This window comes from Eleginops maclovinus, chromosome 22, assembly GCF_036324505.1.
Source record: "Eleginops maclovinus isolate JMC-PN-2008 ecotype Puerto Natales chromosome 22, JC_Emac_rtc_rv5, whole genome shotgun sequence".
Taxonomy (NCBI): Eukaryota; Metazoa; Chordata; class Actinopteri; order Perciformes; family Eleginopidae; genus Eleginops; species Eleginops maclovinus.
In genome coordinates, this window is record NC_086370.1 from 3,337,013 (window position 1) to 3,360,060 (window position 23,048).

The 23,048-nt window shown below is 39.1% G+C and overlaps 1 protein-coding gene across 1 annotated transcript in view; it reads right to left on the minus strand.

The window, feature by feature from the left end:
- piezo1 (piezo type mechanosensitive ion channel component 1 (Er blood group)) overlaps positions 1-23,048 on the minus strand; it is a 94,629-nt gene that overhangs the window by 64,598 nt on the left and 6,983 nt on the right. The window contains 1 exon segment of the mRNA XM_063874920.1: positions 1,091-1,186. Within this exon segment, the coding sequence (XP_063730990.1) occupies positions 1,091-1,186 (96 nt within the window).

The window sequence follows — 23,048 nt, forward strand, 5'->3', positions numbered from 1 at the left end:
ATTGGCTACTCATCTCACATTCTCTAAGACTCTGTCATCAGAGGCTTAACTCGTTGATGTAAACTTGAACTTGTCTCTGTGTTGGAAGTATTGGCTGGAAAACGTTGTTTCCACTACACTGTAATGAGGGAACAAACCCCCCCATTGTTGAATGACTTGTGTGAGCATAATGTATTTTGACCAGACTATAAGTCCTACAGATGATGTCATAACTCCTACCAGCTGTAATGCAGGCAGGCAGAAAATAAGATACTTCTTAGTACCATTAGCTTGTTTATTCAACAATATACTTAAGTAAGAAAGACACATTTCCTCGCTTTGCTTACAATATATATAATTGATATGGTTTGGTTATTAGCAAACGAAAGGTCAGTGGTGCTGGAATGTTACATGAAAGAGGTGTTATTTTGGTTAGACTTTCTTCACAGTGTACAGAGCTCAGAGGGCTCTGCAGAGGCGGGTTCATAAATCAACTTTGACATCTTTAAAGGGCTCTCTGTATGGGATGAACCTGAACTGGACACAGTCCCCTCTTCTCATAGCATCCATTCAGTGTTTAGTTTGTAGGTGCACCCGCCGATAGCTTCCATTAACTACATTATTGTCTTAATTGTTGTCTTGTTGTCTATGACTGGAACATGTATGGCTTATGACATGGTGATTTTGAATATTTGAAACAGATACTACTCATACTTATTTTGCAGAATCAATACTTGGGTACCAGCTGAACTTTCTGCTCTCCCTTGTCTCTGACAGCATTTTGACATACAAACTGTTAAGCCCTAAATTTTCAATCAAAGTTAGAAACTCAAGTATCGCAACAACAGAGTATCTTGCAAAGATCAAATATAACCTGTACTGAAGGGAGGCTGATGTCGAGAACAATTACTGGTCTGGGCAAAATCAGGCCTCCACTGCTCAATGTCCTGACAAACCTAAATATATACACCACCTTATCTCCAGACAAACACAAGAAAATCAAGTTGATTACTGAAAGCAAAGACAAGCAGGAGTGACAGTGACTGGAATCACATTACATTTGACAAACTTTGAGTTAAAGCCATAAGAGATGGGACACAGATGGTCTTACCTCTGATGGTGTGCTTGTTGGGACACAGGAACCATGGCAGCAGCAGCAGGTAGAGGAAGTGAACCAGGGACAGCGCGTTGTAGCGAAAAAGACAAGCTGCAAGCACAGAAACACCAGAGTCAAAGAACAGCAAAGAGAAACATTTACACATGACATTCTAACCCTTGACCAGATACATGAAAGGCATTTATTATACCATGCAACATGATTAGGTCTGACAAATCACCCAGCATGTATAAAAATAAGAAATAATACAGTATGATACCTGAGATAAATACACAGGGGAGCACATTTCTAAAACCGAATTTGTTTCACATTGCACATTCACGCAAATATGTGTAAACCCAATCAAGTAGAGCCTTAGTGAACATCAGTTAAAACAAGTATGTCAAAATATGAGACATTTGCTTTCAAATATGGCCATTACAAAAATTTTTCTCCTTACTTAAATCATGTTGTTTATATGCCTGAACCAAACAACACCTCACTAGAAAATGGCAAATCAGAAAAACATTTATGAGATGTCATATTGGAGGTGACAAAGACTTTGTTGTCTGGGAACAAGGACTTTGTGAATTAATGTATTCATAGGATTTGTGTAAAGAATAGTCTGAGAGTATGTGAAGAACTTTGTGGCGCTGTTTCTCTATTTTTAACATATCTATAAAATGTATTTTCTGAATCGGACTCTCATCTTCCTGAGACAAACATTTATAGTTCAATTGGTCTCTCCAATGCTCTGCAGCTCAGTCAGCTTTCATAATTATCATTTGAGGGACAAGTGTATTTTATAACATTATTAAAATCCACTACAGAGCCCAGATGCCGTCGCTTACACAATGTGTTTTTGAGAGTCCACAGAGAGGCCTTATTGTCTGGCTGAGAAAGCTTGGTTAGCTTCTGCTGCACTTGTGGTACAAAGAGAGGGAATTTATGAGGTGTTGATGGCTTAAAGGAACTAAGAGGATATGCCAGTATTAAAACCTGGAAATAAAGGAAATTTGCACACTTATTTGTCCGTGTTAGGCTCATGCAGTGATAATTAGTAGCTCAACTAGGGTTAGTGTCTGGACTAATCTCAGCCTGTTGAGATCACAGTATACTCAGGGAGGTGAGAGCTTTACTGTGGCTGTCTGGCCATAGTGAATCTAACACAGGCACACCACTAAAGGGCTTCATGTAACAGTTAGGGCTGTCAGTGTTAACGCTCACAGTTAATCTGGAAACCTTAGTGGGTGGGAAAATAATGCAAATTAATCACATGACCAAGTTTGACGCCCACTTCCTCCTGCATTTCCAGTGTGAATTTTAACTTTGAATTGCACAGCATTGAAAAAGAAAAGGACGCGGAGGAAAAGCTGAATGTGTTTCACTGACTGGAGACCACTGACACGGCTTTGAAAAAACGGAAACATTGACTTTAATGAAACGTTTTATGAAAGCAATACTATTAAGTATTTCTAAAAAATTCGAAAATACTTAATAACAAAACAGTTTTTTCAGTGTAGCTTGCTGTAACAGCACAGCTGATACATGACAGATGTTCTGCACTACTCCTTGAAAACGGATGAAAGGCATTTTGCACAGCAGTGTGAGATAGTGGACATGTTCACCGCTGCAGGAACAGATAGTGCTTGCAGCATACAGACCATAGTGTATATCATAACTTGTGTAGCGCACATTGTACAGGGGGATCACAGTGGCTTTGCCTGACGTGAATATCTTTATTACCACACCCCCTATAATCCCCTCCCAAAATACAAGTAAATACTAGAATTTTAATCTTGTGATTCATTATAAATGAGAGATTATTATTGATGCTAACCACAATTACATGTTTTAATTGATAGACAGCACTTGATAGGATTTCACAGACTGCATTGCCTCCTGATCAAATGTGGTCCAGGGCCAGATATCTGAACAACTTTTTGTTCAACCAGTTTGTTTAGTTATTTCCCATGAAGTTCAATCTCCCCAGAGGATGACTCACAGAGCATTGGGATTCCCTGACAAACATTTCTTTAGTTTTTGAAGATTTGAGAATTATTTTTGGATTCTTAAAGAGAGGTAGAAGTCAAGGTGAGATCCCGACTTTTCCTTGTGCCTTCATTCGGCACAAATATTCACCTGTACACAAGAAATATCAGCATCTGTTACGTACACTTTTAAATCTGTAAGCTTTTAGTATATTTACACCTGTTAGATTGAGTTTAACTGGTGTTGGTTCTATAGTAACACTAAATATGTTCAATGTGGTATTAAGGGGATCTGAAGGTTAAATTACTTTTCGTAATATATACTGAAATGTACTGTCATAGCATTCATTTCAAAATCCTGACAGCAAGCTTAACTGTCCATCGGCTGGAACTATTTGAAGCTAACATTCTTTTTGCCTGGCGCTAGCTAGCTTGATATGCTTTGACTCTCTAGTATTCAGCATAGACTGGAGCGTTTATGCATTTATTTGGACATTAGCACAGCAGCTAACACATTGCTAAGTTGTTTTGACAGTACGTTTTTTTTTAATATTAGCACAGCAGCTAATGCACTGATCCTCTCAGTAGCACTCAGCTAACTAGGATGGACCCTAACTTCCCCCACACTTAAGGAGGTGGAAGGCTCCAGGGCTCGACTCTGCATTTGCGGTAATAAAATATTGAGTGGAGACACAAAGCAGGTCCATCGTGCTGCCTGGGGCTGAAACATCACACACTTTTGTGGGCTGTGTAGACATTACAGCCTCTAGGGGCAGTAGCATGGCTTTAAACTTTAACTTTTGCATTTATTTCTATTATCCTATTCGATTACTCAGTAGGCTACGGTTTCGAAAGAAGGTCAATATCATTTACAAGCTCATTCTCTCATTTTTATATCTCCTGTCCTTCTCCCTTCCTGAATCCCTTTATGATGGAGTTATTCTATGACTCGTACACTAACTGGAACACAGACAAAGAGTCAAACACACAAGCACTTTGTTATTTCCTCCCGTTACTAAAGCATGAAACATCTTGCAGGATAGACCGCACCAGAGGGAGTTAACGTCATGAGCAGACTGCCTTTTTAATATTTCCATCTCTTTAGCTTTGTCTCTCTCCTTTGGACCGTAAATCAAAGGGAGAAAATCAATGACACAAGTTTGTTTTGTAAGGTGGTCAGGACTGTAAAACAGGTATGTGGGTATGAGTTCCTATTGAACTTTTATTACATTTCCCGCACAAAGTAGCACCATGGATAAGAAACAATGGACAGACAGGGGATTGTTTGGTGTCCACCGAAGCAGTCTTTTGATGACATGATTTCACAGAAGGCCAAAGGTTGTTCTGGCATGTGGTGCAATCTGTTTGACAACACTGACCAAACAAACCCAGCCCTGAAAAACCACAACTGAAACTCCCGGAGAGCTACTGCAGTCTGACTGTGTGTGTGTGTGTGTGTGTGTGTGTGTGTGTGTGTGTGTGTGTGTGTGTGTGTGTGTGTGTGTGTGTGTGTGTGTGTGTGTGTGTGTGTGTGTGTGTGCGTGTATTCCTGTCCATACCCTGGAAGTGATGTCACTGACACATGCCTTTCTCTTTGTCTCTCTTTAAGGGTTTCCTCTTCCTTATATTCACACTATTTCATGCGAATTCTGGCCATGGCACACATGGAACCACACAACAAAGCTAAGAAAAGTCTAACCAAATGTTTTCTTTGCACGCCTCCTTTCAGCCTGTTTATAGCTCCACCAATCTAAATCTCAGCTAAACCTTTTTTACCTAGTACATAAACTCAAACTAAACCTCTGCTTTATTCCACCAGCTCTTATCTTGTTTAAATTAAGACATATTAGGAACGTTAAAAATAGAAGCATCAAAAACATTTAAGCATGAAATGATTTTTAATTTCATTGTTGTATATCCTGCTGATCCACATTCAATGTATGTGCTGAAACTGATTGAGAATTATTTTTAAACATGATTTTTTCTTTTAATGTCACAGTTTTATTGAAACTTTGTGGAAGGGTAAAGCATATGACAATCATTTCAGCATTTTTAAACAGTGGATACAAAACTAATTGACCACAAACATAATAGATCAAACTAAGAACATTAAGCATTTTTTGAAAGGAAGTGATTAAATCCCCATCATTGCAACACATTTTCTAAATGCAACCTCTTCAGTTGAAAAATCGTATTTTGTTTTTGTTAGTTATTATTCTAGATCATTTACATGTTGCTTATCCGCCATTGAGAAGTTTTTTTTCAGTTCCTCTCTGAGCGGAGGGGCAGAATCTCAGGATCTGATCCAAACACAGACTGAAACACCCCTACAACATTGGAATATGCCTTCAGCAGCACTTTTTGTTATTTATTCTTTTAAGTTTTCTTTCCAAGCTATTCCAGCTGACAGCAAAGATCATCTTACAAATTCTAACAGCATTACGTAACAACTTCTCACTCATCCACCGAATGCTATCTGAAACGTTGCAATTATAGACGGTGTCTTAAGTTGCAATCACTACTTTAATCCTACTAGGCTGTATAAACATGCCAGCTCTATATAGCAATATCACCACCCCGTTTGTAACTTTAGCTTTATGTTGTACATTTCTCCAGGCCTAAACAAAAAGCGATATCACTTGAGTGTGAATTTAATTTATGTATTTATCTTTTGGCTGAGTGCGACTTCATAAGGTATATATACTGATCTTCTTATGTAAAATCTTGGAGGGCTCACAATGTATCCAACAATACAGCATCAGCTGTTCGTTAAATTACGTCTTTACTTCCCCTTGAGTGCCAGAGATATTTTAAAGGGGCCCTATTTTGCTAATTTTCAGTTTTTTATAAGAATGTTGTCCGTCTACAAAAAGCTCTTTATTTTTCTCATACTACCTCTTTTCACCCTCTGTCTGAAACCAGAGCCCAGTCTGCTCTGATTGGTTAGCTGGCCGGCTCTGTTGTGATTTGTCAATCTCTTAGAGATTGTGTTGGGGCGCTAGCCAATAGGAGCACGAGTTTTACATAGTGTGTCACTATAATCCAGATGCAAACACAGCTGTCCAATGGAGGCGTTTCAGGCAGGGGGGGAGTGTGTGTACAGAAAATCCCCTCTGGAGGGAACACAGGGATTTTAGCCTTTGCACACTATTTACATGCACAGAAACCTATAGAGCACACCACAGGAAAGGGAAACCCTGAAAAAGCTGAATAGGGCCCCTTTTAAAGAAACACTGTAACCTAATTCCAGTCATTTGTGTGTAAAAATAAAACTAAAAAGTGAAATGTTTTCAGTAGAAGTACTTCAAATAAAGAAACAGTGTAGGAAAACAGCACCAAAGCTGCTGACAGTGGATTCTGTAGTTATACAGGGGCATTCGGACTTTTTAAACATTAGACTTTGCTTAGAGCACATTTTTGGATACCTGGACAAACAAATCACAAAAGTATCTGGATGAAGAGATACTTTAAGGCAGCGGTTCCCGACCTGTGGTCCGTAGACCCCAGTGGGCCGCGAAGGCATTGCAAGTGGGCCGCCAAATAATTAGCAAAACATTATAATTTTGAGTTTTTTTATAAACGTAATGGGGTTTTTTCAGAACTTAAATTGAAAGTTGTGGTCACACTTTCCCGCAGGACCACATTGATAATGCACCTGATTGGTCGGTTTTGGTAAAAAAAAAAAAACATCCAAAGATAAAACTATCCAAGTGTATATGTAAGGGATAATGTGCAGCGAGGCAGTCATTATGGGGAAAAGAACACCAGACAGGCTGATCAGGGAGCCCGACGCCAAGCGATCTCTTGCTCCTGGCTGAGCCTACATGCTACATTTACAGCATTTTCGGCCTATTCATTTAATGCACTTGTTTTGATGTTTGGGTTCTTTCTGCACCATTGTATATGTGATTTACCTTACTACATCTGATGCATGTAACGTGCAATTGTTATGTATAAGAATGCATTTCTCAATTCCTGAATGAAATCGTTATTAATCTGCCTTGTGCAGACAGCCCCTCACTTTTTAGTTTCTTGTTTCTGTTTGTAACTGATGGGCAGCTCCTTTTATAAATGAAATAAAGAGTAATTTGAGAACTTTATTCATTGTTTATGGTTGAATGTGGGCCGCGGAGAATTTTGGGATTCTTAACTAGGCCCTGAGTCGAAAAAGGTTGGGAACCGCTGCTTTAGGGAAGATGGAAAGTTAACGTGCTCAAATGTAATTTCATTTGGCTTTGTTTTTTTGTTTGGGCTTTGTTGTTCAGCTCCTTATTTCCTCTTCCTGGTGTTGACAGGAGAAGCCTTGACACTCATCCCATTGTGACCCACTGCAGCTCAAACAAACACTGCACATTGTTGGCCTGGAGACGGAGAAAGCGTTTCCTCTCCTCCATAATGTGACTCATATGGTTGGTCATCTGACGTGGAAATGCCAAGTCACTGACCATTCACACTGTGGTGTTATTGTAGCATGCGAGCTCTGCCGCTAACACTCTCACACAGCCCATTGTTCTCCAACAGGTGGAGAAGTAATCTATCACGTTTAGACTCTTACATCAGCACTAGAATCTTAGCCTGTTTGAATACAAGACATAACCAAATGCTTTTTGAAAAAATAGGCTTTTGGTGGAGAAAAAAATAAAGAAGGGAGTACAACGATACTAAAGTTAAACACATTTTAAAGCTGGCATCTTTTTACATGTTTATTGACCTTTATACAGTCTGTTTGACCACAGTATAAAAGTAGACCTAGAACACATAACAAGCTTAAAACTGTAAATGATGATGGCAGGAGAGTCATAGTTTGGAGCAGACAAAAGGGGATTTTTATTATTATTAAGAAATGGCCCGAAAACACAAAGAATAGTCATTCTGTTTTTAGCGATTTCTGAAAAGACAGAAGCCGGTTTATGTGTAAAGGTTAGGACTATTACCGGACTGAGCAAAGTCATCATCTTCAGATACACAAAACTTTAAGGAAGTTCAAACACTCAGCACCGGTCCTCCCCTCAATACGTCTCTTTGTAATAATGAGTGACAGGCTGAAAGTAACACATCAGGGTTATCCGACCTCAACTAAATATAAAGTGTTTGCTATCATAATATTAAAATATGATCACCGACAGCAGAGGCATTACAACAGGCGATGTGTGTGTGTGTGTGTGTGTGTGTGTGTGTGTGTGTGTGTGTGTGTGTGTGTGTGTGTGTGTGTGTGTGTGTGTGTGTGTGTGTGTGGGTGTGTGTGTGTGCGCGTTTCTTGGAAATAAAGACCTACACTCAACAACTTTCCTCGCACTTTCCCTGAAAAAACCCTCCCTGTGCTCGATGCTACTGGCTTAAAATGAGTTATGATATTCAAAATGACAAACAAAGATGTCAGAATCACCGTTAATCTAGTTGTAGTCTTAATATTAAGCCTTTAGGACTAACTATTGCTGGTTAGTCCTTTTTCTCAAAAATCATGTTTTGGTTTGAGAACAAAAACAACAATGGAGAGCTGAGAATCTCCTCCTTCCAAGACTGTATAACTCGAAATGTGTTTCGGGTCGATGTGACTGACTTTGATAGAGCAGGTCAAATATTTTACCAATGTCTTTATGAACCATCTTTAATTAATGTCCCACACATCCCTGTACTGCTGCCTCTGCTCCCGAGATGCAAACACTATAAAGACCAGCGGGACAAAGCTCTGGACCAGGCGGGACAGGGCCTTTCTCACTCCCTCTGGAATGACCTCCCAAACAATATCAGACAATACACCACCTTTCAATCCTTCAAACAAGCTGTAAAAACCCTCCCTTTCAAGTTTGCTTTCTCCTTGTGTTTTTTTGTTTTTAAATGTCTTTATTTTATTTGTATTGAGCGTTCTTACATTCATTTCTTATATCTATATGAATGTTCTTACATTTGTGTAAAATATATCTTTTATTTATTTTTATTTGTAAAATAGAGCATGTGTCACTAACTAGATACCTGATTTAAGTACTTAGAAGAGCGTTATACCCTGCCTGGCCAAAAAAAAGGTCACACTCTAATATTCGTTGGACCGCCTTTAGCTTTGATTATGGCACGCATTCGCTGTGGCATCGTTTCCACAAGCTTCTGCAATGTCACAATATTTATTTCTGTCTTGCATTCATTTTTTTTAATCTTGTATTGATGACGGGAGATTCAGACCACTGTGCAAAGTCTTCTCCAGCACATCCCACAGACTCTCAATCGGGTTCAGGTCTGGACTCTGTGGGGGCCAATCCATGTGTGAAAATGACGTCTCATGCTCCCTGAAGCACTCTTTCACAATTTGAGCCCGATGGATCCTGGCATTGTCCTCTTGGAACATGCCCGTGCCATCAGGGAAGAAAAAATCCATTGATGGAATAACCTGGTCCTTCAGTATATTCAGGTAGTCAGCTGACCTCATTCTTTGGGCACGTTGCTGAACCTAGACCAGACCAACTGCAGCAACCCCAGATCATAGCACTGCCCCCACAGGCTTGTGACCTTTCTTTTGGCCGGGCAGTGTATTTACACACACTGATCGTAAACTGCCATATCATTCACTGCTGGTTTCCATAAAGTCATTTATCTGCCACTCCAAAGTTTATGCTTGGGACATACTGTAAACATTTTGGAACACGGATATTGGTTAGGGTTTTATATAGTGTTTACACAGTCATCAAACATGCCGGGTCAGCCCTGATCCAGGTCCTACTTCCTTGATAAAACTATAATTCTCAGCACTTTATATTTTAAACTACAGAATCAGCTCCCACAGAACAAGTTGTTGTAGAGGAGCTCCACCCTGCTGCCCGGTTAATCATCAAACCCACCCAGAATGCAGTGTGTGGACAGTGGTGATAGCGCTGTTCAGGCAGCGCAGCACCTATCTGTCTGCAGCACCCCGTTCTGTTCTTCTGCAGGTGTCATATTCAGCATCTGAAGCCGCAGCTGGTACGGTTGCATTTGTTTTTCACATCTCTCTTTATTGGCAGGCGACGTTAGGAAATGTGGAAACACTTCATTCCAGTGCTCTCTGTTTCTCTTCCTCTCAGAGCTTTCACTCTGCTGAGGTCTTTCTCTATAAAATGCTCCTGAAAAATAGTTGCCCACAGCGTCTTAACCACGAAGTGTTTTATACAATGTCCTGAGGTGTCATTGTGCTGTACTTTTAACAAAGTTGGCAAACCTTACCAAAACTATTGACCCCACCTTTTTAGTTCGTCTGTTATCTGTTTTAGGATCTCAGGCCTTGTCAAAGTGTAGGGCTCAAAGAAAATGCAAGTCAGGACAGTTTCATGACATCATCATTCCAGCAAAAGTTGGTGTTCTTCATTACCTTAATGTGCCCTAAAGTCCTTGTATAATTAAATGATCATTAAAACTTGTATCTCGTCAGTTCCATGCAGGACGCTGAGCTCCTCTAGAGGACCCCCAGCGGCCTCTCTAGAGGACCCCCAGCTGCCGTCATACAGAGAGTTTAAGAGAGAGCTGCAACGTCCCTACAGGTGCATATAACCGGTCTATGAGATATTCAATATTGACGTATGATGTAATTTGGAACCAGGTAGGAATGTGAAAATGTTAGCTTGCAGAGAACTACCAGCTCTTTAGTTTCTTTATATTTTCAACAACTCTGAACTATTTGCATATTATCATGCATTCATCACTGCATTTATATTAAGTACTTTACACACTTTGCATATAGTGTCCTATGTTTATACACTTTTGTTTTAGTAGTAGATTCATCTCATATTCTAACTTATTCTGTATATTTGAAATTGTGTACTTTTACAGCCTCAAAAGAAATTAAGAGACCACTCCAAATGTTTCTTAAATCTTTCTCTGCATGTATGGCAGCCATTCCAGTGTCTGTTGAATTCCAACACAGAGAAATGTTGTCAGTAGTTTATAGAATACAATAAATTAATTAATTAATCATTTAACTCAAAGACATGTCTATAAATAGTAAAACCGGAGAAACTGATAATGCCGAAGTGGTCTCGTTTTTTTTTCCGGAGCTGTATATATTTAATGTTTTTCAGATATTATCTTATCATATTTTTTACTTGTGTAATACTTGTTAACGCGCTGCTGTGACAAAAAAGAAAATCCCAATTTGGGATGAAGAGCGTCTATCTTATCTACCCTAACTTGTCTGCTTAATGAAAACATCACTGAAGTTGGCATCAACCTTTGTAATGTTGTTATTCACTGCTGGTGGTTATGAGTTGACCTACCTGTCCATAAACCCAAATGCACCTTATTGACACTGATGTTCTACTCTACTTTATATTTGACCAAAACTAAAATGAATGCTATAAAATTGGAAATGCCTGTTAAAAAGATTTCTGTTTGGGAGTTACTACAAACTGTACACACTGCACCTAGTACTAGGATGGGTTAAATACAGAGGACTAATTTCACTTTGTGTGCTCTGCTGTGTGCATGTATGTGACTAATAAAGAGGGTTTCATCCTCCGATTCTATCTATCTACAGGTGAGGACGACATCTGGAGGAGCAGAAACACCCTGACCTTAGAGCTCTGACAGAGCAGCTGAGTTCAGGCAGAGTTACAGTCAGGAAGATTTCATATGTATGTTAACACAACAGACCACATCCAAAAATACTTGGAGAAGCCCTAAGGAATGAGAGGGTGTCTCCAACAAAGCCCAGCGTTTATATAAACGAAAGAAACTGCCACCAATAAAAGCAAACAAAAAGAAAGCAGTCTAAAAGCATTTGTGTGCACAGACGTAATATCTATGACGTGTGATGAGAAACAATGTGGTTCACTGTCTTCTGCTGTTTTTATTGGTGGGTTAGGCCAATAGTCATGCCATGAAACAGGTGTCATCTCATTCCTTACACACACACACACACACACACACACACACACACACACACACACACACACACACACACACACACACACACACACACACACACACACACACACACACACACACACACACATACACACACACAGACAGCAGAGTCATACACAGACAAATTGACATCTATAGTGACTCACAAGTCGAATGGTGACTGAATGCATTATTCTAATTATTCAGAGGTGTTTAATCACTTAAGCAAGTGCGTTAGTATTTAATATGCTCATTCATTGTCATTACTTCAACTGTAATATCATATGTTTACTTCCAGTTTTCTGTGGGGCTCACCTTAAAGATATAGATTTTGTGAATGAAATGCTGAAAAGACAATCTACAGAAAGTGGTGACAGATATTGAAACTTGGCCTTGTAACACCGCATTATGTAATAAAACCGCATTATGTAATAATGTAATAAATGTGCACGCCATTATGTAATAACTGCCACATTATGTAATAATCTGCCGCATTATGTAATACAATTCTTAAACGCAATATGTAATAAATTATGCCGCATTATGTAGTAAGTTATTACATATTGCGGTTGTTACTACATAATGCGGGTGTTGCGATTTTTTTTATAGTAAAATGTAACAATTGGTGTATTATGTAATAACCAACCGAAATTGACATTTTCATTGACTAAAAACAGCATGATAATGTGTATTTTACTCAAAAATAATAATTAAGAGGACAGTATGACAACTATTGCTCAGCTTACATTGTAACAATCCACCTTTTAACTTTGGTTGTGCTCATTTAAACGCACAAGGGGTTATTTTCGATTCATATTTGCAGTTAGATTAGTCATGAGACCAAGTTTGGAGGTAAGTGCTTCTGATAGTTAACCAATTTAGAAAAACTAAATCTCTGTCTATGGTCAAGCAGCAGTAAAGAAAAGACATACAGCACCAAATAATTAAACATGGGCTTTGCACAACAGCACCATGTAGTCTAGCCTATTCAATAAATGTCATGTTCCATGTAACCTTAACATTCCTTCATGATGCATATTTCCAATAACACAGTAATAGTACCTGCATTAATGTAGCACTGGCAGTGTCACAAAATTATACTAAGTATTATTCTGACACAAAAATGTAGGATAGCCTATATTAGGCAAACCCAGAGTAAGAGACAAAAAATAGTCGCAGAACAAATGACGTCGAACAGTTAATTATTTCAAATTATTTATTCTCTAAATGCCCAATAATGCCTTGTTTAGACAAAGAACAGATACCATCCTGTAGAGGTACAGACATCATGGATGAACAATGTGTAATGAACAGCAAATATTATGGCAATCTTTGATAATAGGCCGAATATCTCAATCAACTAAATGAAAAACAATCCAGCCACAGCATACAGCCTAACACACACACAATGGAATTGTAGTGGATAATAAAGTGGAAACGTAAAATTTAACAATGTTCTAGACATATTACAGTCCATGGCACACATATAACCACACAACTAACCCATCTAAAAATCTGCATTTGAACTAGGGAGACTCAAGAAAATCTACCTACAATGCAAAACAAAATGTAGCCCTAAGGTTTCCAAAAAATGTCCTTGATATTAAAATGACCATGGCCAATGTGCTTAATCAGAAGCCAGGCCCTCATCCACCTGCTATTTTGGCTGAATAGCTCCCTCAGTCTAATAGCAAGACCACTACTGCGTCCAGTGGATTTATAGAGCCTCATTATGCTTATGGAATTGTCATGATCATAATCCAACTTTAGGGTGTCAGCTACAGTTTCTCTGATGTAGATTTGCGGATGGAACGGATTTGCAAGATCTCGAAAAAGTTTAGAAACTCTATTGAATGCCCAGAGCATTGAGGAGTCTGCATTAAGGGTCAACTGGATGATAAATGACAGCAATTCTGTAGGCAAGATGGGTGTGCCATGCATTCTGTTTTCCGCATCATTATCACACAACTGGACATCATCTTGGTCTCGTTGAGCATCATCGTTGGACTGATCATCTAGAAGATGGACATCATTTTGGGGTTCATCTAGTTGGGAATCATTGTGAGGTTCATTCAGTGTGGCATCATCATGTGGTCCATCAGTAAGAGTTTCATTGTCTGTGTTGTCGTTTGATGTGAGTTCTTCATTTTCACTCTCTTGGTCTGATTCATTTTTATGTTGAATTATCCTTTCTCTCTCTGCTTCTAAGATGTTTTCAATAAATGAAGAGACTGATCCTTCCAGACTTAAGTATTGTTCTCCATGTCCCTCAGCAATGTGTCCAAGGACTAACAAAGGACAACTGTCACAATATCTATTAGACTGAGATATTATGGAAGATGCATCAACACCTAGTGAGGAAACAATGAGAAACTGAACATTGAAAATCTCAGCAGCCCTTTGTAGAGTTATGTGGTCGCCATAGGTCCCACATTGTGACATACTATCCAAGTAGCCATCCAAGTCATTCCCATCAACAAAATCTAACAAAGGTGTTCCGTTTGCAGAAATCGGATTAGATCTGAGATCTTGAACAATTTCATCTCTTAAATTTTCTGCTGATCTGAATATTCCGTGTGTGGCTAGCTGATCAGATATGGCTGAGAACTGGCAATTTCCGTCTGGTGCTGGGTCAAACCGTATCCTCAATTGCATTGACACAAATTCCTCCAGTCTGTCTCCATGTGTGTACGGTATCAAACATGGATGTAAAGGTTTTGCGGACTTTAAAGATTTAGAGCGTTTTCTTTCTTGTAATCGTGTTGTACTTGTCACATCAGACACAAAGAACCATTTCACTTGTATTTTGGGGTCACCAGGGATCTGAAACTGAACTTTGTATTTTGGAAACTTTAAATTTCGTTTCACAACTGTGCCAGTCAATACCCGAAACCTCTTTGAAACTCGATGGGCACCATCTTTCACCCTGACCAAAACAGCATCACCAACATAATAAATAGATGGTGGATTTTGTTTAGATGCATTTCTGATCATCCGATTATGACAGTGCTCAGTGGCTTTCTTTGCCTTTTTTCTCAGTCTCCTCCGCTTAGCCTCAAAGTTGCCTCGCTGTTTCAGGGAGGGTACATTTGGTTGTGGATTGTTTGTAGATTCCTTTCTGACAGTGGATAGAGACCCTGCTAAGGGATGCACTACTCTATTGCTTTTTCTCCCATAATAAACATCAAATGGAGACATCCAACCTAACACTTCCTTAGGGTCCTCATTCATCACTCTTGAATATTCTGGTAGATGCTTAACCCAGTTAACCCCACCTTTCTGAAAATTCACCAGATCATACATAATCTTTTTTCTTAGTATTCTGTGTGACCTCTCTACCTTGCCTTGGCTTTGGGGATGGTATGGTGAACTCTCTATTATTCTGACTTGCATGGATTCCATCAGCCTTCGAACTGCTCCTTTAAATTCTGCCCCTCGGCCGTGTTGCAAAACTTTGGGAGGGCCATGTTCCAAGTAAATATCATGAAGATGTTTTGCAATCTCTGCACTCTCTTTGCCCTTTAGTGGTCTCAGGCCCGTCGCGTTCAGGTAGGCATGGTAGGCAATTGCCTAGGGCCCCCCGAGTAGGAGGAGGCCCCCCAAAGACGACAGGTTAAGATTTTTTTTTTTTTTTTTTTTTTTTTCACAAAATTCAAAAAAAGTCTGATCCCCAAAAGCAACCCCCTGATAAACAACATGCATCCAATAAAGTCCAATGTAATTTCCAACACAAAATGACATTTAAAATTTTGCTTAAAAATTTTTTAATAATTCAGTTCCATTCTGGGAATATGGAAAGCTCTGCTGCCGGGACTGCACCGGCAAGCAACCCGAGTCTAAGAGCAGCGATGGTCCGAAAGCCAACAAACGACACATTGTGTCCAAAACCCCGTAGGGGGCCGCGCCCTTCCCAATGGCAAATTAGCGCGGACAGCGTCCATGCAATTTTTTAAAAGTTAAAAAATAAAAAGAGTCCAATTAAATCTCTTGCTAAAAATCCAAAAAAAGATAAAGAAAAGGAAGAGGAAAAGGAACGAACAGGAAAACAAGAACCGTGTAGATATTAAACCCAAAATTTGCATGATTTGTTTCAAAAACCCCCGGGTAACCAATTTTGCTAAAAGCCAGTTTTAACACGACTAGCTAAACCAGTTTTTGCATCCTTTTTCATGCTAAAAACTTAAACTGTCCTTTCCATCACTATAAGTATAAACCGTTAAACAGACTTTTGGAAATTATCCAAGATTTTAATTCCTCTTAAATCCTAAATAAAATTCCCCCCATAATTTTTTTAAAAATGTTAGGCCTTTTGAGGTAAAAACCCGTGAAAATTTCCTTTATTTTTCTAGCTTATTTTAAACAGGAACGATTTAACAGGGATTTACTTAATATTTTTGCCTTAAATACCATTTTTGGTTATTTTAAAAATTCTTTTTATTTAATTTTTTTGGTTAACAAGGCCAGTCAGCCCAAAAAAAACAGCCCTTTGTGTCCCCAAATTTAAACTTTTCTAAAATTGGGAAGGGTTTATTTGGCGTTCGTGTTTATTCTAGCGGCAGTTATTAAAAATAGCTGTTAATACCATTTGGAAAGTATTAAAACTTAGCGGTTTAACTTTTTCAGGGAAAAAAAGACAGCCCAACCAAACACAGAACACACCCGGGGCGGGGTGGGCTTTGATCACAAATTTATTTTAAAACAGCTCGTTTGGTGGACTGTATTACTGTTTTTCAAACCAGTGGAAAAGATTAGTAAATTTTATTAAATATATTTTTTTTACTTTTTTTTGGGAAGGCCCTTTCCCCTTTAGTTATAAAAAAACCCCACTAAAACCCCTAACCCAAACTTCCCCAACCCCTCCCAATATCCCATTTACACACAATACAACCTGAAAAACTGAAAAGATTCCCCAAAAATTGAAAAATATTTTCAATCTAAATCAACAACCCCCCAAACACCAAACCACCACCCCACACCACTCCCTTCTTGTTCCGGTTTCCTTACGAAAGGGAAAAATTTTTTTCCTTTTTTGCTTAACAAAAACCTTTGTTTATCAAATGAATTTACCTTTTTTTAATTAAGTATAAAATTGGGGTATTATTAATTCCACTCAATTTTTCTACATATTCAAATAAATAATTCACTATCTTTATATTGAGGGGAAGGCCACCCAGAATAGATCACTGAATTAAATTAGAATTAAATCACTACATAATCCTTACGCATGAGGAGGACTGAGCTTCCCGCTTTAAAGGGATCCTATTCTGCTCGTCTTCAGGTTTCATATTTATATTTAATGTCTCTCTCCTGGGACATGTCTCCATGCTTTAATGTTCAAAGCTCTTTATTTTCCTCATACTGCCTGTGCTGCAGCACCTTTTTCCCCCTCTGTCTGAAACCAGAGCCCAGTCTGCTCTGACTGGTTAGCTGGTCGGCTCTGTTGTGATTGGTCAAGTGCTTCAAGATGTCCCGCCCCCTTAGCCTATCACTTACAATGTGTTGAAGCGCTATCTGATCAGAGCAAGAGTGTTACATAGTGATAGTGTTATTTGTTCAAATTTCAGTTTACCTTATGATACTTTTTGCTGGATCATAATGACTTGTGACCAAATTAATGAAGTGTTACATTTGTTTTACTATATTTGAGAGCAGTGGGTAAATATTTAGTGGCATGATATCAACTCGGGTGCATTTACTCTTTAAAAATCATCAAGGTGTTGTTCATTTGTGGAGAAAATCCAGCTGAACAAAATGTTTAAACGTGTTTGCCACAGACCTAATTTTGCAATATTCCCAAAATTCAGTATTTTATTTAATTTCACTGTACAATATTTAATTGTACATTCTGTTCTTGTATATATCATATTCCATTTACATGTATATTGACTCTTCTTGCACTATTTTATTTCTATTGTTGTTTCTTTCACTATTTTTATTGGTTTTACCAATTTTTACCATAAAGTCTTTGAATCTTGATTCTTAAATTGATGGAAAATTCCCATTCCCAATTTTCAATCACTATTTTGTAGATTATCTATTTGTTTGTCAAGCAGCCCTGTGATATTATTGTGAAATGAACCCTGACCAGAAGCTATTCATTATCTTTCACATGTATACACTCCAAGGAACCAGTAATGTGAAACCAGTCAGTCATAAAATACAAATCCACACACCTTCCACTTCTCTCTATTGCTATTCTTAACTGGAATGCTGACATGGCAAACAACTACCGTATATTTACGCTTTGTTTGTGTGTGTGTGTGTGTGTGTTTGTGTGTGTGTGTGTGTGTGTGTGTGTGTGTGTGTGTGTGTGTGTGTGTGTGTGTGTGTGTGTGTGTGTGTGTGTGTGTGTGTGTGTGTGTGTGTGTATGTGTGTATGTGTGAGTGTGTGTGTGTGTGTGTGTGTGTGTGTGTGTGTGTGTGTGTGTGTGTGTGTGTGTTCTCCTTTAATCATAGTGCAGAAGCAGTCCTCTCTACCAGCCTGTTTAAGTGTGTACTGGTTGTTTACAGAGCTATTTAACCAGTGTAAAAAAAGGACTAGGCAATTAACAAATTACCCTTTGAAACCACAAAACTTCACTTTCCCTTTCCCTACAATCAGTGCAACTGTGCACATAAGAAATACAGCTTTTCTGCTCTTTATTAATAGTACAACATGAATAACTATCAAACTCTCTATAATTACCTAAAATGTATCCATGTAACTGAGGGAAGCCAGTTGTGTTTACAATGCAGCACAGTTTGATGAAGGGTCACAGCTAAGGAGACAGTAGTTTCAGATGTATTAAAATTCTCAAGGCCTAATGGCATATAGCATAGATGACTCCAAATGTAGGAGAGTGCATTTACAATTACAAAGTTTGATGCACTCGACTATAATCCAGAGTCTCTGCCCTGCTAACACAGACTGACTCATGGTTAAGTGCAGACCTTACATCTGCCCAGAGAGATGCAATTACTGTTGTTACCACATCACAAATGACGCCAAGCACAGCAGCAAGCTAGGGATTGAGGAGTACTTCAGCAACACAACTGTCCCAGGTCGCAGGTCGGAAGGCCTCCAGGCCATCACGCACTTAAACCAAAAAACACCACCCGAACCACCAGTGACGCCTCCTCCTCTGACAGCTGATCAACTTTTGTGAACCCTTGAGAAGAAGCCATGAGGCATGCACACTGAAAAAAATGAAAAGTTGACTTTATTTAAATGTATTGTATCAACACATTTCACATAACTGTATTGGGTTAGTTGAAAGCATAATATTAAGTTGAACCAAATCCTTTTTCTTTTTAATTCAACTTAATATTATTGCTTTCAACTAACCTAATACAGTTATGCGAAATGTGTTGATACAATACATTTAAAGAAAGTAAACTTTCAGATTGTTTAGTGCATCAAGGCTGTGCTACATGAAAACCCCCCCACTCCTCACTGGCATGTTTGCTGCACTGAGCAGGATTGATGCATGTAAGGGTGCTGACACGCTCAGGGAGGGTGCTGCATAGCTGACTGAGCACTTGACCGACTTCTTCAACCTGTCAGTCGCCCAAGCACCTGTCCTCATGTTCTTCAAAACATACTTCCTCTTGAACTCTTCCTCTGAACATAACATTGGACTCGCTAAATCTTGAACCGACCGAACAGGTGTTTGGAAGACGCCATCTCCATGTTGCTGGCCAACAATAACAACACCAACATAAGGCTGTCAGTGAGGTGACATTTGCCACTCATTATCACAGAGGGATTGCTAAACTTGGATTAACAAGTTGGACGTGTGCGTTCTCCAATAACAAAAAACTGATTTTTTGATATATCCATTTATTTTACAAACAAAAACAGCATGTGTATGGAGAAACGGTTTGCTCATCACAGCCCCAATCGCGCACACCTGTACTGGTGACGTCACTGAAATACCCCATTGCACCATTTACATTATCCAGTGTTAAAAATAACAGAAACATACTGTTTATTTGGCTGCAACAATCAGTTCAGCAATCAAAACTGTCATCCTCTCCAAACTCATTGACTTGCGCATCAACACCTCCCTCTCTAACTGGATCCTGGACTTCCGAACCAACAGACCCCACTCTGTGAGGTTTGACAGCCGCATCTCCTCAACCCCTCCCCCTAAACTGAGTGCTGAGTACTCTCTCCTCTCCTACTCTCAGCCCAGCCACAGACAGTTTGTCCTGGTTTTCTGGGAGGAAAAACAGGACTCTCCGTGACAGGACCAGGAGACTCAGGAACACACTGAAGACACTGAAACGTTGACTTTAATTTAATGTGTTATGCCAACATAATATCTCAATGTTGAAAGCAATAACATTAACTTAAAAACAATATTAGTTTCACCTTAATATTATTATTATGTTGATTCTGTTCATTTAATTCAAGTAAATATTTCAGTATTTTCAGTGCAGCTTCTTCCCAAGCAACTCTTAAAACTCTTAAATGTGTCTCCGTGAATCCTGCAGAAGCGATTAGGCTTTAACAGATGAAACCATGATATGCTGTGAACTGCAGGGAAATGTGGATTTCACATTCCCCTTGTCTATTCCTCTTAAGATGAGGGAATCCATAAAATCGTATCCGTACCAATTTACCACTTGCAAAGTAGTCCTGTCAGAGAATCTATCATAGCCAAACTTTACATCCACTTATAACGCAGTCAGTTATTTTGTATTCCACAGGAAATACCAAAAGCTGCTGTGCAAATCATCAAAAAAGACTGAATGTGATGAAGGTGTGTGTGTGTGTGTGTGTGTGTGTGTGTGTGTGTGTGTGTGTGTGTGTGTGTGTGTGTGTGTGTGTGTGTGTGTGTGTGTGTGTGTGTGTGTGTGTGTGTGTGTGTGTGTGTGTGTGTGTGTGTGTGTGTGTGTGTGTGTGTGAGTGTGTGCCTATTTGAATCCATGAGGCCCAGTTTTCCTGTTTTTGTGGAAAGAAATAGCCAAACAGACATTTATTATTACATTCATTCTCTCTCTTTTTCTCTCCCTTACACAAACAAACAAACAAACAGACACACACACACACACACACACACACACACACACACACACACACACACACACACACACACACACACACACACACACACACACACACACTGTCTAATTACACAGTGTGTTACAGAGGTGGTGCTGTAGGTAATTTATGGGTAGTTGATGTTAAAATCATTGGTCCCCTGCGTGCACAATGCACAGTTCCCACCATGCCCCTGTGTTCATATCCACTGCTTCCATGACAGTGAAAACAAACACACCAGCCATGGACATGATGATTACAGGAGCCTGTAATTACTGCCAGTGATCAGACAGCATTCTGACAGCAGCTGCAGGAGCAACTGAACACTCAAGATGTTGAAGGGAAGATGTTTCAATTCACTGTCACTGAAGGACCAAATGCATGCAGAAAACTGCCAGTTAGACTTTAACATTTAAAGAGCCTAAGCTGAAATATGAGCTGATTATCAAACCTAATGGAAAGCTCACAAAAAACTCAAACATGGTATTAGTTGTAAGGATATTCAAATGTATAGTATTGTTCATGTGTTCTTTCTTTGAAAATGTGCTAATTTGTAAATGTCTTTGTGGGCATTTACATTCACTAATTAATACACTCATTACAACAATGACTCAACACATTTTGAAATCTATGTTGTACACAGATTTTAGATTAAGAAATTAAAGCGGACATACACATATTCTGCTGGACATACACATATTCTGCTCACTTTCAGGTTCATATTTGTATTTTGAGCCTGTAATGGGACATGTCTCCATGCTTTAATGTTCAAAAAGCTCTTTATTTTTCTCATACTGCCTGTGCTGCAGCACCTCTTTTCACCCTCTGTCTGATACCAGAGCCCAGTCTGCTCTGACTAGTTAGCTGGCAGGCTCTGTTGCTTAGAGATGTCCCGCCTCTTAGCCTATCACGTACAATGTGTTGGAGCACTAGCCAAAACAAGCGCCACACAGTGATAAGAATATAATACTTTGGGATTTAGCCTTTGGAGACCATTGACATGCACAAAAAATGTTATAACACACTTCAGGACAAAAGCCCATTAAGGGCTCGTTTAATGCTTACATTAGTGCACACAGAACTAAAATTAGGTAGTAAAGAGTAAGAAACAAAACACATCAACCACCCGTTTGTTCTGGAGCTTTGAGCTGTATCAAGCAGTTCACACCATCTACAGTTTCTGAGAGAAAAGAGTGGAATGCTTAACAACAAGCGAGTAAGAGCCAACTTTATTTGATGTGTTTGCATATTGGCTGAGGAAATGTACAGATAAAGTTCTGTCTTGATAAGGGACATTGAATCACTAGCTGAGAAAGCTGGAAAAGTGACGCCCACTGTTTCAGTCTCACTGTAGCCTGTGGAAACACCACTGTCAAATAAGAAGCCAGTGTGTCATTTATTTAGATAAATAAACCAAAACTTGCTTAAAGGGGCCCTATCATGCTCATTTTCAGGTTCATATTTGTGTTTTGTGCCTTTTTACATGCTTTAATATCCAGGGCCCCTGTAAGTACAAAAGCACACCACCGAGCTACTTATACTGCCAAATATTTGTTTTCCTGTAAGTACAAAAGATGCTTTCCATGCATTTCACATTCTCTCTTATAGCAACAAAAGGACAACAATCCCCTCATTTCATATACTGTGGAAATGTGTTAGTTATTGGTTTGCCCCACATCTTGACTTTTGTTAAATGTATGACGTCAACACATTTCACATAAAGGTATTAGGTTAGTTGAAAGCAATACTACTAAGTTGAACCTATTCAAACTTAATATTTAATATTTAATATGTGAACGTTTTTTCAGTGTGCCAGTAAGTATTTATTAGGAGAGCGCAGTACAGTAGATGACAATCGTTGGCCCTCATTGTTCCCTACAGACCTGGTGTTACGCACAATACACTAAATGACGAGTGAGATGAACTGGCCAACATCTGATAACTGTTCACCTATCCCCTGTCCAGTGTTATTCTAACTTTTGTCCTGTTTCACATATGTATAACCTCTACATTTCCCATAAAATCCCTTTGTGGTCACATATTCCATGAGTTAATGCTCCATTACAGACTGGCAGTGAGCGCAGAGGAGCAG